Raw genomic sequence first — 18,096 nt, 5'->3', positions numbered from 1 at the left:
ACTCAACTCCAGCCACTTTAATAATGGAAAAATGTATGTAAAAAATGTATCACTAGCCACTTTAAACAATGCCCCTTTTATATGTTTACATACCCTACATTACTAATCTCATATGTATGTACTGTACTCTATACCATCTACTGCATCTTGCCTATGCCGTTCTGTACCATCACTCATTCATATATCTTTATGTACATATTCTTCATCCCTTTACACTTGTGTGTATAAGGTAGTTGTTGTGAAATTGTTAGGTTAGATTACTCGTTGGTTATTACTGCATTGTCGGAACTAGAAGCACAAGCATTTTGCTACACTCACATTAACATCTGCTAAACATGTGTACAGTATGTGACAAATAAAATTTGATTTGATTTGATTAGTATAGCATTACTGTAATACCAAAAACACCACCTCATTTCTTATTACATTTTAGGATGGTTAGCTGAATAGTCAACAAAAAGACACTGCACGCGGCCAAAACTCAATAGAGAGTGACACTAGGCAGACCGTGCTTTGATTGAATCAAAATACAGAAAGGCTTATAGTTTAACACCATCTGCCCTAATTCGCTCATGAAACAGTAACTCATGAAGCTCTAAATGAATATTCCCGTGAAACTGATTGAGATCAAATGATTGGCATGCAGATGCAATTTGCATGTTTCACTGCAAACGTGAAGAATTATCATCCACAGTGATGATGGCCTATTTTGAAATTAGGTATGCCTAACTTGGTGTTTGAGGGTATTAAAAACAAAACAATTTATTGAGACAATATGTGTGGACGTAGGCATTTTAAGCATATTCTATAATGATATTCGATAGGCTATCTGTTGGTAGCCTATAAACTTGAAGAAATAATGATGTCCAGCTAAAGAATAGCCCTACAACACTCTTCCAGACGTTTATAGCTTGTGTGATTCCATGATTAGCCTGCCTACGCAAGAGCCATGTGCGCTAGGTACACACACATCCACCCAACACACACAGGCTCTGTCTGGATGCACACACCGCACTCACGCCAGTCACACACACACGTGTTGGTGTGTTTCATGTGCTGCAGATTAGTCAATGAAAAGGTAGAGTTAGTGGGAGGTATCATCCATGCTAGCACCTTGCAACAACTCGCAGGAGAGGGCTCAGTGATGTTTCTGCATCACTTGATTTTTCCTATTAAAAAAAAGCATGTTTGGCTTTATGAATATTTCACCCTTTGCCGTACATCTTTGTATGGTCTATTTGACCAACTTTGTATGTTAACCATCTTCACCACATTGCATTGTATCAAGAAATATACTGAATAAATAAGCTGAAATAAAAGATCCCAGAAATGTTCCAGATGCACAAAAAGCTTATTTCTCTCAAATTTAGTGCACAAATTTGTTTACATCCCTGTTAGTTAGCATTTCTCCTTTGCCAAGATGATCCATCCACTTGACAGGTGTGGCATTTCAAGAAGCTGATTAAATAGCATGGTCATTACACAGGTGCACCTTGTGCTGGGGACAATAAAAGGCCACTCTAAAATGTGTAGTTTTGTCACACAACACAATGCCACAGATGTCTTAAGTTTTGAGGGAGCTTGCAATTGGCATGCTGACTGCAGGAATGTCTTTTGCCAGAAAATTGAATCTCTACCATAAGCTGCCTCCAACGTCGTTTTAGAGAATTTGGCAGTACGTCCAACTGGCCTCACAACTGCAGACCACGTGTAACCACATCAGCCCAGCCCAGGACCTCCACATCTGGCTTCAAAACCTGCGAGATGGTCTGAGACAAGCCAGCCGGACAGCTGATGAAACTGTGGGTTTGCACAACCAAAGGACTGTCAGAAACCATCTCAGGGAAGCTCATCTGCGTGCTCATGGTCCTCAACAGGGTCTTGACCTGACTGCAGTTCGACGTCGTTACTGACTTCAGTGGGCAAATGTTCACCTTCGATGGCCACTGGCACGCTGTAGAAGTGTGCTCTCCATGGATGAATCCTGGTTTCAACTGTACCGGGCAGATGGCAGACAGGTGTATGGACTTGTGTGGGCGAGCGGTTTGCTGATGTCAACCTTGTGAACAGAATGCCCCATGGTGGCGGTGGGGTTATGTTATGGGCAGGCATAAACTACGGACAACCAACACAATTGCATTTTATCAATGGCAATTTGAATGCACAGACATACCGTGATGAGATCCTGAGGCCCATTGTCATGCCATTCATCTGCAGCCATCACCTCATGTTTCACCATAACGCACGGCCCCATATCACAAGGATCTGTACACAATTCCTGGAAGCTGAAAATGTCCCAGTTCTTTCATGGCCTGCATACACACCAGACATGTCACCCATTGAGCATGTTTGAGATGCTCTGGTTCGACGTGTACGACCTCGTGTTCCAGTTCCCGCCAATATCCAGCAACATCGCGCAGCCATTGAAAAGCCATTGAAAATTGAAGAGTAGGACAACTTTCCACAGGCCACAATCACCAGCCTGATCAACGCTACACGAAGGAGATGTCGCGCTGCATGAGGCAAATGGTGGTCACACCAGATACTGACTGGTTTTCTGATACACGCCCCTACCTTTTTTTTAAGGTATCTGTGACCAACAAATGCATCTGTATTCCCAGTCATGTGAAAGTCATAGATTAGGGCCATATGAATTTATATGAACTGTAACTCAGTAAAATCTTTGAAATTCTTGCATTTATTTTAGTTCAGTGTATAATGTGCAATGGATTTCTGAAAATATAATTTATTTTCTAAAATAATGGATTTTCTATTCTGCTTTCTGCAAATATCTAGGATTTGTACATTTATAATATGATAATGATACTACAGCATGTTGCGTATCATGCCAAATCATCCTATTCTCCCATTTCCCTATGAGGATTTTCTCTTTCCTCACAGCGTCATCGTCATCATGTCAGTACTAGCAATGCAGTACATATATGTGAAATAAATACCTCAGCCATTCAAGGCATCGGGCTCCCTCACATCATCTTCAAACTTGGTGCATATGGTGCAGCCTCAACCCCCCGCCTCCAACCCAACCAGCCCCCACCTGTCTCCTCTACCATGGGCCAATGAGCTCTGTCCCCCTGTTCCAGCCTCTGATGCAGCAGGCCACCGAACGGCTCCTTCCTTTGGGCAATATGGAAGGGGGGGGGTTGGGAGTTTACACACAGAGCAGGCAGAATAGTGCTGCTGAGGGAGAGAGGCAGGAGTTGTTTCTCGGCCATGCTCCCCAGCACCCCGCATCCTCACCCTGGCTTTCGCGCTTCCTTTTGCGAGCAAACTCTTATCTTTGCCCATTCCTGTAGCGTGTGGATAAAGGCTTTCTTGTGGACTGTCTGCTTGCAGTGGAATTGTGGAGTTCAGGCAAGCAGGACAGGAGCACGGAGTGTGTTCTGCTTGTACAGTACCAGGGACCGTAAACACAGTACAGTAGCTAGAGGAAGGAATCTGGTCTTTAATTCATTTCTTTCTACTCCATGATTTATTTGGTGCTGAAATGCCCAAAGTCAATTACTTGTTTTTTGTGTCGAGGATGTACATTGAGGTAAGATGGGATAGGCTGGGATGCACGTGTGTAGTACAGGTGTTCTTGTTTGCAGAGTTCTTTGCAGTTAGTTGGGAAGTGATGCTGTCTTTGCAGCGTGTGTGTGTGGGCATGTGTATGTGTATGAGTGTGTGTGTGTGTGTGTGTGTGTGTGTGTGCTTCCAGGAGTGCATGAGCGTGGAGTGAGTCCATAAAGTCCATTCATGTATGTGCATGCAGATGTGTCCCTTTATCTTTGTGTGTGTGTGTGTGTAAGAAGTGTGCGTGTCTCACATATGGTTGATTCTACAGAAGTGGTGCAAATTGCAGTCCCATCTCAAAAACGCAATTAAAAATATTAAAAAAGTTCAATCTCCAAACATTTATTTACATCATGGTATGTTCTAATTTAATCCAAGGCAATAGCAAATATATTGTTAAATGAATACAGTACAAAGTCATAGATTATACTCTATATGTCTACCTGACGAAGATGTGTGCTGAAAGTTTGGGGAAAATACTATACGAATGGGATTCTTTTTTTTCTTCCAACCCCCAATTTGCACCACTTCTGTAGAATGACCCATATAAAGTGAACTCCAAAAGTACTGGGACAGAGACACATGTTGTTTTGGCTCTGTACTCCAGCACTTTGGATTTGAAATGACACAATGACTGAGGTTAAAATGCAGACTTAGGGTATTTTTGTCTATATCGGGTGAACTGTTTAGAAATTACAGCTCTTTTTGTACGTAGTCCCTCCATTTTAGGGGACCTAAAGTATTGGGACAAATTCATTTATAAGCCTGTTAAAGTAGTACAACTTTGCCCAATAGAAATTAATGGTAAATCATGTATTGTGTCATTTTGGATTGACTTTAATTGTAAATAAGAATATGTTTCTGAACACTTCTACATTAATGTGGATGCTACCATGATTACGGATAGTCCTGAATGAATCGTGAATAATGATGAGTGAGAAAGTTACAGAATCACAAATATCACACCCCCTCAAAAATGCTAACCTCCCCTGTTATTGTAATGGTGAGAAGTTAGCATGTCTTGGGGTTATGATATTTGTGAGTCTAACTTTCTCACTCATCATGGTAGCATCCACATGAATGTAGAATTATTTAGAAACATATTCTAATCTTATTTACAATAAAAGTGACTCCAAAATGACACAATGGGGGGACTGCATACACAAAAAGTGCTGTAATTTCTAAACGCTTCAACCAATATGGATGAAAATACCCTCAAATTAAACTCATAGTCATTGCATCATTTCAAATCCAAAGTGCTGGAGTAGAGTCAAAAGAACTAAAAATGCGTCACTCTCCCAATACTTTTGGAGCCCACTGTATATATATCTGTGGGTGTGCATCTTCAGAGCAGACTGTCGCTGTTTCAGACAGGGGAAACTCTATTATCCTTGTGTAGCACAGGGAACAATGAAGGTACACTACATGAAACTAAAGCGTCACTTGATTGACTGTCACCGAGGGGGCGGGCTCATACTAGAGCTAGATGATGACTGGCAGTCCGGAGTACCAATCAAGACTGTTTACTCTTGCTGAGCAGCCTAGGGCCCACCTAACGTAGCAGGGGTGAAAGAAACGCCTGAAACTAGTTTGCCTACATACTGAGGTGCATTCAGTTCCCTTGAACGTTTGCTACGTTGCGGAGCGGTTTGTACATTTCCCCAGAACGTTCTTGAACAGACTTTGAGGTACAAAAAGTATGTGGACACGTGCTCGTCGAACATCTCATTCCAAAATCATGGCCATTAATATGGAGTTGGTCCCCCCCCCCATTGCTGCTATAACAGCCTCCACTCTTCTGGGAAGGCTTTCCACTAGATGTAGGAACATTGCTGAGGGGACTTGCTTCCATTCAGCCACAAGAGTATTAGTGAGGTCGGGCAATAATGTTGGCCGATTATGCCGGGCTCTCAGTCGGCGTTCCAATTCATCCCATTTGATTGGGTTGAGGACAGGGCTTTGTGAAGGCCAGTCAAGTTTTTCCACACTGATCTCGACAAACCATTTCTGTACGGGCTTTGTTTTGTGCACGGGGGCATTGTCATGCCGAAACAGGAAAGGGCCTTCCCCAAACTGTTGCCACAAAGTTGGAAGCACAGAATCATCTAGAATGTCATTGTGTGCTGACGTTGCTTCCAGAGGCAGTTTGGAACTTGGTGGTGAGTGTTGCAACCGAGGACAGACGATGTTTACACGTTATGCGCTTCAGCACTCGGCGGTCTTGTCCTGTGAGCTTGTGTGGCCTACCATTCGCGGCTGAGCCATTGTTGCTCCTAGACGTTTCCACGGCACAATAACAACACTTACAGTTGACCGGGGCAGCTCTAGCAGGGCAGTAATTTGACAAATTGACTTGTTGGAAAGGTGGCATCCTATGACGGTGCCACGATGGAAGTCACTGAGCTCTTCAGTAAGGCCATTCTACTGCCAATGTTTGTCTATGGAGATTGCTTGGCGGTGTGCTCGATTTTATACACCTTTCAGTAACGGGTGTGGCTGAAATAGCCGAATCCACTAATTTGAAGGGGTGTCCACATACTTTTGTATAGATAGTGTATATTTATAGAGAAGAGGACCCTGCATCTCAGAAAGACAATGTGCTTTTCTCATCCACTTCAGTAGAAAAGTTAATGCCAGCTACATAGTCTTGCAGAAGGACATACTCAGAAAAGGTTACATACAGCGTTCCAAAAGGGTTCTTCGGGTGTCCCCATAGGAGAATCCTTTTTGGTTCCAGGTAGAACCCTTTTGGGTTCCATGTAGAGCCCTCTGTGGAAGTAGTTCTTATGGAACCAAAAGGGGATCTTCAAAGGGTTCTCCTATGGGGAAAGCCAGAGAAACCAATTTTAGGTTCTAGATAGCACCTTTTTTTCTAAGAGTGCATTATTTCAGCTGTGGTTGGTCAGCAAGTGACACACCATTTACTGCATACTACTAAATGTCTCATAGTGTACTGTACATGTGCCTACCATGTGTATGTCTACTGTCTATAGTAGAAAGTATATTGGTACAGTCAGAGTGATGCAGTGTGTTGTGTTGTTGTTTGTCTCCCCAGTTCAAGAGGATGCTGAACAGGGAGCTTACTCAGCTATCAGAGACCAGCAGATCAGGGAACCAGGTGTCAGAGTTCATCTCCAGCACCTTCCTAGGTACGTCTCTCTCTCTCTCTCTCTCTCTCTCTCTCTCTCTCTCTCTCTCTCTCTCTCTCTCTCTCTCTCTCTCTCTCTCTCTCTCTCTCTCTCTCTCTCTCTCTCTCTCTCTCTCTCTCTCTCTCTCTCTCTCTCTCTCTCTCTCTCTCTCTCTCTCTCGCTCTCTCTCTCTCTCGCTCTCTCTCTCTCTCTCTCTCTCTCGCTCTCTCTCTCTCTCTCCCCACAAGCCTTCACTGACTGACTGTGCTAGTAGAGACCTGTAATGTGGACCTAATAGTTACTAATGTATATGTATTGTATAGTAGTGACATGTCATTACACCAATACAATATAATTCCATGTAACCACATGATATCTGTGGCACTTCAACTCAATGTAAAGTGGCACCAGCCCTAGTTTCAATAGACAACCATTCTGAACCTATGGTTATCACGGTGTCAATGTGTAATAACGCGCCGTGTCTGTCCGTACCACAGAAAAGCAACACGACATGGAGATCATGTCTCCGCCCACCAAGGAGAAGAAGGAGAAGACGGACAAGAAGAAGCGCCCCATGTCCCAGATCGTGGGGGTAAAGAAGCCTATCCTGATCCCCAGTGTGGCCCCCTCCAGCATTCCCCGCTTCGGGGTCCCTTCCAGTCAGGAGAGCCTCCTTGCCAAGGTAGTCTACACAACCCTTCTTTTCTGACGATTTAACTAGAACATACCTCCCTTTTGGGGTTCTGTTCTGTCACAAGTTGTCACTTATGACAGGATCTAGTAGTCCCCAGCACATTTTGGGGGTAAAGGATCTGTTGTTCTTTCTAACTGAAATGTTTTTCCATCTGGCAGGAGTTAGAAGAGATCAACCAATGGGGTGTGGATATTTTCAAAATATCTGAATATTCTGCGAATCGTCCACTGACGGTGGCGATGTATTCCATTTTCCAGGTATGTCATCCATCTGCGTCCACAAAGATACTGTTTGGGAAACTTAGATGATGTCACTGTTGTCTTGAAGGATAAAAAGTGTGTTTCATATGATTCAAATGACATTTCTCTAAATAGAATGATCTCTAATTAAGTAGTCTCTCTCTAATAATGACAATTTTGTTTTTTCCCCCTTCTATGTTTCCTCTATAGGAGCGAGAGCTGCGGAAGTCCTTCAAGATCCCTGCAGACACCTTCATCACCTTCATGATGACCCTGGAGGACCACTACCACCACGACGTGGCCTACCACAACAACATCCATGCTGCAGACGTGGTCCAGTCCACCCACGTTCTTCTCTCCACCCCCGCCCTGGAGGTGCGTCAATACAATACAACTTTTTAGCTAGAAACTGACAATACTGTATTTTTAATACTGTATTGTTGTTACGTCTATGTATGAGTCCCACACACATACAGTATTTACCTGCATTAACATCCCTGTGTTTCTCCCATCTCTGCAGGCTGTGTTCACTGACTTGGAGATCTTGGCTGCTCTGTTTGCCAGTGCTATACATGATGTGGACCATCCGGGGGTGTCCAACCAGTTCCTCATCAACACCAGTGAGTTCACATGGGGCACTAGGATGTAGATGTTTCAAATCTTGGAATCCTTTGTGTGTCCACATTAAAATCAATTCACGGGCCACATATAGCCCGCACGCCACCAGTTTGAGACCCCCTGCTGTAGAATATCTCTCTTTGTGTGTGTGCGTATATATCTGTCTTTGTCTGTACAACACTGTTCCATTCTCTCCTGTGTGTCCGTTCAGACTCAGAGCTGGCCCTGATGTATAATGACGTGTCAGTCCTGGAGAACCACCACCTGGCTGTGGGCTTCAAGCTGCTGCAGGAGAACAACTGTGACATCTTCCAGAACCTCAGCAAGAAACAGAGACAGTCCCTACGCAAGATGGTCATAGACATGGTGTTAGCCACAGACATGTCCAAACACATGAACCTGCTGGCGGACCTGAAGACCATGGTGGAGACCAAGAAAGTGACCAGCTCTGGAGTGCTGCTGCTGGACAACTATGGAGATCGCATCCAGGTTAGACTTCGAAAGAATCCCATTCATTCTCTTAGCAGGGATTCGTATTCAGCATAACTGATGTGAATTAGATGATAATATGGCCATTTTGGCTGACACTTTCATCTCAAGCATCTTACAGTTAACCCATTCATTCAGTGTATTTGGCATATTCAGGAATTGAACCCCAAAACATTTGCCTAAACTGACAGCACCATGCTCCAACCAACTGAACCATTGGGAACATATTACTGTCATATCACCGCACCTGCTGTTTCGACCTCTGAATGCTCAGATATGAAAAGCCAACAGACATTTACTCCTGAGGTGCTGACTTGTTGCACCCTCACTGTGATTACTATTTGACCCTTATGGTCATCTATGAACTTTTGAACATCTTGAAGAACGATTTGGCCTTAATGGGTATCTACTCTCAAAATCTCCACCCAGCACATCCAGAAATGGACTGGGCCACCCCTCGGATCCTGGTTCCTTTCTAGGTTCCTGTCTTTCTAGGGAGTTTTTCCTAGCCCCCGTGCTTCTACATCTGCATTGCTTGATCTTAGTTTTTTTGGGGCTGTGTTTCTGTACAAAGCACTTTGTGACAACTGTTGATGTAAAAAGGGCTTTATAAAATAGATTGGATTGATTGACTGATATGATTCTATGGCCGTTTCATTCCTCAATGCTCAATAAGAAGTGGTTTTGGGTTTCTCCAGGTCCTCCAGAACATGGTTCACTGTGCTGACCTCAGTAACCCCACCAAACCCCTGGAGCTGTACCGCCAGTGGACCGACCGCATCATGGTGGAGTTCTTCACCCAGGGGGACAGGGAGAGGGACAAGGGCATGGAGATCAGCCCCATGTGTGACAAACACAACGCCTCCATCGAGAAGAACCAGGTACGGTTACGACACACACAAGCACAGAGACACAGATACACACTATGTACACATGCATAGAGAGACATACGCTGTCTGTTTCGGAAAGGTCTGCCTCTCTGGCAAATATGTCAATGAATATATTCCTCTTCCCCTCCAGGTAGGCTTCATAGACTACATTGTTCATCCTCTATGGGAGACGTGGGCCGACCTGGTCCATCCCGACGCCCAGGAGATCCTAGACACGCTAGAGGACAACCGTGAGTGGTACCAGAGCATGATCCCCCACAGCCCATCGCCTACCCCCGAGGCCCAGGACAAGGTGGGCCTGCCTGGGGGAGCCATGGGGGCCGGAGTGGGTGGATCTTCCATCGGAGACAAATTCCAGTTTGAGCTGACCCTAGAGGAGGAAGGCGAGTCCGATACAGAGAGCCCCCCAGAAGAGGAGGAGGGGTACAGTAGCACTGGGGCAGAGCCTTCTAGAACTGACCCGGACAGCAGACTCCATTCCGTGTCTGCCACTGCTCACCCACACTATCAGGGGCTTTCCAAAATGGCCACCTCTGTCCTCAATCTCGGTGGCACGACTTTGTCCACCGACTCTGACCCAGAAAAGGAGGCAGCCGAAGACAAAGAACATGACCAAGAAGGTAATGCCGGTGTGAGGCGCTTCAGGCTAGGTACATAACACCAGTGCAATGTTCTTTTTTGTTCGTTTTTTGTTGTTGATTGTCTGTGCCTCCCCTGAACCCTTTACCCCACATCTTTGGCTTCTTTGGACTGAATGGCAGGACAAAGCTGAGGTAGAGAACGTAAAGGGGGTGCGTTCAGGAAGTCTGCACTTACACAGCAGTCACCTTGCACTGGAGAGACGAGAGACCCACAGTTCCTATTTGTTAGGTTGCAGAGAACAGGAAACCCGTGCTTTTGAGCTGGTCTTTTGTGTTTTACCGATATGTTTCGGAGTTGAACATGCGTCACCGTGTTTGGCTTACGTTTTTCAGAGACGCTGAGATAACCAACCATCCTGTTTTGACAGCCAGGTCTACGACGAAGGAGCGAGGAATTTTGCGGGGACACGTCTTCCTTTATACTACTTATGACCGCTTGAAACAATTGACGGCGCTTTGAACTTAGTAACAACAAACACCATCAAATATTTTGAGACTTTATGCCAAACAGCGCAATAAACAGGAATTTGGCCAATGGCAATGTTTGCCTGCCTTTACAACTGTTGATGATTTGATATTTTATTCAAGTCCTTTGCAGACCTTACCAGATATGTACCACAAAGGACAAAGTACAGAGCAGGCCTTCAGAATGGTTTGAGGAAGAGATTGTTTAAAATGCAGCAACAATACTTTTTGGGTACCACTGTTGCAACTGCTACTAGGTGCCTCGCAAGGGGTATTGTGCTAAGATTGACTGAAGCAGCAGCAGCATTACAAACTCTTAACAACTGGTTTAGGGTCAGTTCTTCCTCACACAGTCCTAACCTGAACTGTTACGTGTACACCTACAAAACCAACCCTGAGCCAGTCGTTATAGGGGCATAAAAGTAAGACAAAGCTATGCTGTTTGCACCTGGCGCCTCCCAGTGTTGAAATTCGGAATTGAAGTCAGCCCGTGTAATACAATTCAAGGCATTGAAAATGCCCATACCTACTGTAAATTGACTATAGTTAGGTTAATTGGATTGGGTTTAGCTATGGTTTTATTGTACCCAAAACAAGGACTTCAGTTAAGAATTAACCCTTTTCTGTATGATTTTATTTATTGGAAGTCACTCAAAGTGTATACATACTGCTTTATGCTGTAAATGTGTGTTTATCACTAACCTTATTACGGCACTCATTTTCATCAGTCTGCCTCCACTTTTAGCACTTTACAATTTAACTCACAGCCAATATCCTGCTTGAAAGGGCTTGTGCCAATCCATGAACACATTGGAGGAAGGTGTAACCAGCACTTACATAGCCTGGCACATTAGGAGAACTGGTTGTTTTTTAGGGGAACCTGGACTAAGATAAGAACTGTTTGACAGTAGGTCTGTGGACAATGTCCTTTCAAGTCCATTATTGTTGTTACAATACAGTAGGTCTCACGTTTTCCACAGGTAACATCACCACTGGTCACATTTTCAACCAGTTGAATTACTAAATAAGATACATTGGTAGCATGTACTATGTCATCTGGGTTTGTGAAGAAAATGTGTAAGTTGTAATATTTGCCAAACTATTTCAGAGATGTGTGAAAGATGTGCCACTCAAGCGCAATTCTGTCATGGGCCAGTTCTCTGTGCCAGAATGTTTTCCCCCCTTTCCCTTTGTCATTGGTCAATATTCTGCTCTTCACAGGGACAAAGCCAATGACAGTACAAGTGCCAAGCAAGCATGACACAATTTGTACTGTAATTTCCATTTTGCCCCTAGCTAATTTCCATCAATGACTGACTGACAGCATTGTTGATCATGTCGCCCTCCCTGTGTACTCGTTCTGTCCAGTAGGTTTTCGGTTTCAGAACAATAATCCCCTGATAACTGTACTTGTCTTAAAGAAGTGGTATGTTTGAATGGTTGGACGTTTTGTTGAATTGAATTTGTAAAGAAACCAAAGCACTCTGTATGGTACTTTCACAAGTCTCTGCACGTCCAGCACAGTTGAGTGTAATGTAACTTGACGAATCCACGTTAGTTTTCTGTCTGTATTCTGGTATTATACGGCCTGATTATTACAATTGATTCACAGCACAGGCTGGACCACTGCAGCTGAAATAGGGGACTTGTTAGCTTATGGAATTGAACCTTTTTGTAACTAACCACAATATATTTTGATAAAGATACACGATTTTTTTTTGCTGCAAGATTCATAAGGAGAGTTTTCAAGTAACTAAGATAAACTCATCTGTGGACGAAACACAAACATTGAACCGCCATCGTGGAGTAAATTTATGTTGTGTTTTTACGAAAGATCTAGAAATGAGACTTTCTGGAGCCTTATATTTGCATATGTTTTCTTGCAGCATAGATTTGATATAAGGTGGAGAGAAACCAGTGTCATGCATAACGTAGCTAAGGAGCACATACAGTCAAGAACTCAAGCAAGCCTTTCTGCCTTCCTCAGCTGCCATGCAACATTTTTTCACCAGCCCTTGCAATGACTGTCTAACATTTATTGTTTTGTATATTTCATTTATTGTTTTGTATACTTTCCTCACAATGCTTTGTGTACAGTTTATTTATTATTTCTATATATATGTCCGAAATGAAGAACTATAGACTTTGTCGGAGGCGGAGTATTTATTTGTAGCTACCTTCCGAGCTTTGGGAGAAGAAGAAAAATGGGACAGATTTCAACTACAGTACTCAACCAAATGTTTTAGTTTCCCTATGTCTGCCATTAAAGAAAGGAAAAATACTCAAACTTTCAGGATTTTCTGGATAACATCAGTAGAGTAGGAGATCCCAGTTTCAGACACTCTGTTCCTATGTTTCTCTCCTGACCAGGTCCCGGTTTCCCAAAAGCATCTCAAGGCTACATTGAACTTAGCCTTATGATGCTTTTGGGAAACTTGGCCCAGAACACCTGCCTACAGTCTCGACAATCCAAACACAACTGTTTACTACGGGTTTCTAAGCGCTTACTGTTACTGTACGCCTGTCCACCTTTTCAATAAAGGAGTCTTCATGCCTTTGACATCATGGATGCTTATTGGAAATAATGTTGACCATGGAATTCTACAATAATACGCATGTTTTTTTCCCAATGACACTGAATTCGGATTACATTATGTCATCTAAGTGTATTTCAATAGGAAATTGTTTACACAATCATTCTAAATAAAAACATATTTATGTTGACTACAGTCATACTAGCAAAGGATAGATGGGAAAATAATTGAATCAGGAGCTATCAGTGGGGCGATGGGTTGGGCCCAGTGATGTACAGTTGAAGTCGGACGTTTACTTACATCTTAGCCAAATACATTTAAACTCAGTTTTTCACAATTCCTGACATTTAATCTGAGTAAAAATTCCCTGTCTTAGGTCAGTTAGGATCACCACTTTATTTTAAGAATGTGAAATGTCAGAATAATAGTAGAGAGAATTTATTTATTTCAGCTTTTATTTCTTTCATCACATTCCCAGTGGGTCACAAGTTTACATACACTCAATTAATATTTGGTAGCATTGCCTTGAAATTGTTTAACTTGGGTAAACGTTTCGGGTAGCCTTCCACAAGCTTCTCAAAATAAATTGGGTGATTTTTGGCCCATTCCTCCTGAGAGAGCGGGTGTAACTTGATCAGGTTTGTAGGCCTCCTTGCTCGCACATGCTTTTTCAGTTATGCCCACACATTTTCTATAGGCTTGAGGTCAGGGCTTTGTGATGGCCACTGCAATACCTTGACTTTGTTGGCCTTAAGCCATTTGCCACAACTTTGGAAGTATGCTTGGGGTCATTGTCAATTTGGAAGACCCATTTGCGACCAAGCTTTAACTTCCTGACTGATGTCTTGAGATGTTGCTTCAATATATCCACATCATTTTCCTCCCTCATGATGCCATCTATTTTGTGAAGTGCACCAGTCCCTCCTGCACTAAAACACCCCCACAACATGATGCTGCCACCCCCGTGCATCATGGTTGGGATGGTGTTCTTCGGCTTGCAAGCGCCCACCCCCCTTTTTCCTCAAAACATAACGGTGGTCATTATGGCCAAACAGTTCTATTTTGTTTCATCAGACCAGAGGACATTTCTCCAAAAAGTTCAATCTTTGTCCCCATGTGCAGTTGCAAACCGTAGTGTGGCTTTTAATGGCGGTTTTGGAGCAGTGACTTCTTCCTTGGTGAGTGTCCTATAGATACTTTTGTACCTGTTTCCTCCAGCATCTTCACAAGGTCCTTTGCTGTTGTTCTGGGATTGATTTGCACTTTTCGCACCAAAGTACGTTAATCTCTAGGAGACAGAACGCGTCTCCTTCCTGAGCGGTATGACGGCTGCATAGTCCCATGGTGTTTATACTTGCATACTATTGCTTGTACACATGAATGTGGTACCTTCAGGCATTTGGAAATTGCTCCCAAGGATGAACCAGACTTGTGGAGGTCTACATTTTTTCTCTGACGTCTTGGCTGATTTCTTTTGATTTCCCCCATGATGTCAAGCAAAGAGGCACTGAGTTTGAAGGTAAGCTTTGAAATACATCCACAGGTACACATACAATTGACTCAAATTATGTCAATCAGCCTATTAAATAGCCTATTAAATAATCTGTCTGTAAACAATTGTTGGAAAAATGACTTGTGTCATTCACAAAGCAGATGTCCTAACTTACTTGCCAAAACTATAGTTTGTTAACAAGAAATTTGTGGAGTGGTTGAAAAACGAGTTTTAATGACTCCAACCTAAGTGTATGTAAACTTATGACTTCAACTGTAGCTCAGCATTCAAAACCATAGTACCCTCCAAGCTCATCATTAAGCTTGACGCCCTGGGTCTAAACCCCGCCCTGTGCAATTGGGTCCTGCACTTCCTGACAGACCATCCCCAGGTGGTGAAGGTAGGAAACAACATCTCCACTTCACTGATCCTCAACACTGGGGCCCCACAAGGGTGCGTGCTCCGCCCCCTCCTGTACTCCCTGTTCACCCATGACTGTTGTGTTGTCTACATGCTTGTCTGCATGCTTGGCCACGCGGCCAAGCATGCAGACAAGCATGTAGACAACACAACAGTAGTAGGCTTGATTACCAACCACGACGAGACAGCCTACAGGGAGGAGGTGAGGGCTCTGGGAGTGTGGTGCAAGGAAAATAACCACACAATGTCAACAAATCAAAAGGACATGATTGGGGACTTCAGGAAACAGCAGAGGGATCACTCCCCTATCCACATCGACGGGACAGCAGTTGAGAAGGTGGAAAGTTTTAAGTTCCTCGGTGTACATGTCACTGACAAACTGACATGTTCCACCCACACAGACAGTGTGGTGAAGAAGGCGCAACAGCGCCCCTTCAACCTCAGGAGGCTGAAGAAATTTGGCTTGTAACCTAAAACCCTCACAAACTTTTACAGATGCACAATTGAGAGCATCCTGTCTTGCTGTATCATCACCTGGTACAGCAACTGCACCGCCCACAACAACAGGGCTTTCCAGAGGGTGGTGCGGTCTGCACAATGCATCACCGGGGGCAAACTACCTGCCCTCCAGGACACCTACAGCACCCGATGTCACAGGAATGCCAAAAAGATCATCAAGGACAACAATCACCCGAGCCACTGCCTGTTCACCCCGCTATCATCCAGAAGGTGAGGTCAGTACAGGTGCATCAAAGCGGGGACAGAGAGACTGAAAAACAGCTTCTATCTCAAGGCCATCAGACTGTTAAATAGCCATCACTAGCACAGAGAGGCTGCTGACTATACACAAACTTGAAATCATTGGCCACTTTAGTAAATGGAACACTAGTAAATTTAATAATGTCACTTTAATAATGTTGAAATATCTTGCATTACTCATCTCATATGTATATTCTGCATTCTATACTTTCTACTGTATCTTAGTCTATGCCACTCTGGCATTGCTTGTCTAAATATTTATATATTCTTCATTCCATTCCTTTACTTAGATTTGTGTATATTGGGTATATGTTGTAAAATTGTTAGATATTACTTGTTTGATATTGCTGCACTGTCTGAACTAGAAGCACAAGCATTTCGCTACACGCACAATAACATCTGCTAAACACGTGTATGTGACCAATACAATTAGATTTTATTACAGCATATTGGATGACTGTCATTCATATTCCATTCACCCAGCTCAATGTAACATTGATAGGTTTAGGCTACTACATGGTACCCACATTTTCTCAAATCAAATCAAATCAAATTTTATTAGTCACATACACATGGTTAGCAGATGTTAATGCGAGTGTAGCGAAATGCTTGTGTTTCTAGTTCCGACAATGCAGTAATAACAACAAGTAATCTAACCTAACAATTCCACAACTACTACCTTATACACGCAAGTGTAAAGGGATAAAGAATATGTACATAAAGATATATGAATGAGTGATGGTACAGAACGGCATAGGCAAGATGCAGTAGATGGTATAGAGTACGGTATATACATATGAGATGAGTACTGTAGGGTATGTAAACATAAAGTGGCATAGTTTAAAGTGGCTAGTGGTACATGTATTACATAAAGATGGCAAGATGCAGTAGATGATATAGAGTACAGTATATACATATACATATGAGATGGGTAATGTAGGGTATGTAAACATTATGTGGAACTCTATACCCATCATGAGGTTGCTACAACCTAGCATATGAATGAACGTTTACAAGTAGGTGCACGGGTTGAAAGAGATTCACGTCAGTTCAAATCTGGCATCAGGACAAAATGTGATTCAGAGTCACCGAATATATTTTAAGTATTTTAATTAAACTCAAACGATAAATGGTAAATGCAATTTTCATATATACGGGTTCACTGTATCTCCGCGCAGGGTAGACCAGGGAACTGTGGAATGTACTCAAAAAGCAGTTCTTATACTATGACATTTTTAGTTCCAACTCGTCCAGTTGGCCTATCCTAGTAGAGGCTGAGCACGGTTTAGACTCTTGCTCCGCCTTTGGGGGCACCCGGACTTGTCCAAGCCCCTTGGCGCTTTCCTTTGTCCACATCTGGTTGCTGGGTAGATTAGCTCCGTCTAGTGTCTCCCCTTGATTCTTCACTCAAACAACTCCTAATATGGTACTGAACAGTCTCCCAACCTCCCTGGTTGGCCTAGAGTGATGCACCCCTCCCCTCTCCAGACTGACCACAGCTTTTATGGCCTGTGTTGGTCAGTCCTTACACACCTACACACACACCCATCTGTATTGTTTGTGTGTGTGTGTGTAACAAAACAATATTCATCTTCAAACAATATGCTAACAGGCTATAGTGCATAAACATAAATCCTAACAAGGTCGAGAGAAATTGTGACACATTCATTGAATGTGTTGGATAGCCATAGTGTTGGATAGCCATAGCCAGCTAGCTAACATAATCATTAGTTCAATAGTTGCAAACGAGAGTCCATGTGGGTCGCAAATTTGAAAGTGGATTGTACATGGTGTGTGTGACTTTCTCAATCCTAATCGCTGTAATATTGTTAATAAAACGTTTACTGTTGACAGGAGAACAAGAGGAGACAATAGGACGAGGTGGATAATTTTATAATAAGGCCGTTTAATTACATGTAAAGATATCTTAGTAAAATCTTGCAGCAAGGCTCTTTCAGTTTGACTCCTAGTGAATCGTCCGGAAAAAGAGGGAGTTTCCAGAATTGTTCAGTACTATATAGACAACAAGCAAAGTAGGTAGATCTGCGAGTCCGGCCTTCCGATTGGTCGATCTGGGTCTTGGGTAGTCCTGATCAGGCCTGGTGTCCACGTTCCATTGGTTCCTGAGAGTTCTTTGTCCTGAGGTCCAACCAT

The 18,096-nt window shown here is 43.3% G+C and overlaps 1 protein-coding gene across 8 annotated transcripts in view; it reads left to right on the top strand.

Moving 5' to 3' along the window:
• The window catches only part of LOC129814311 (cAMP-specific 3',5'-cyclic phosphodiesterase 4D-like), a 57,297-nt gene extending 44,000 nt beyond the window's left edge, over positions 1-13,297 (top strand). For 7 of the 8 annotated variants that reach the window (XM_055867361.1, XM_055867360.1, XM_055867358.1 and 4 more), the window contains 8 exons: positions 6,629-6,722; positions 7,199-7,383; positions 7,554-7,652; positions 7,845-8,009; positions 8,155-8,254; positions 8,464-8,741; positions 9,440-9,622; positions 9,762-13,297. In XM_055867361.1, the coding sequence (XP_055723336.1) occupies positions 6,629-6,722; positions 7,199-7,383; positions 7,554-7,652; positions 7,845-8,009; positions 8,155-8,254; positions 8,464-8,741; positions 9,440-9,622; positions 9,762-10,289 (1,632 nt within the window). In that variant the 3' untranslated portion in view covers positions 10,290-13,297. Of the gene's footprint in view, positions 1-3,166; positions 3,554-6,628; positions 6,723-7,198; positions 7,384-7,553; positions 7,653-7,844; positions 8,010-8,154; positions 8,255-8,463; positions 8,742-9,439; positions 9,623-9,761 lie in introns of those variants that run through there. The other variant, XM_055867365.1, reaches the window with a different exon arrangement.
• Positions 13,298-18,096: the final 4,799 nt, after the last annotated feature.

This window comes from Salvelinus fontinalis, chromosome 17, assembly GCF_029448725.1.
Source record: "Salvelinus fontinalis isolate EN_2023a chromosome 17, ASM2944872v1, whole genome shotgun sequence".
Taxonomy (NCBI): domain Eukaryota; kingdom Metazoa; phylum Chordata; class Actinopteri; order Salmoniformes; family Salmonidae; genus Salvelinus; species Salvelinus fontinalis.
The sequence above is the reverse complement of the archived record's forward strand: the minus strand, read 5'-3'. Positions and strand labels throughout refer to the sequence as shown.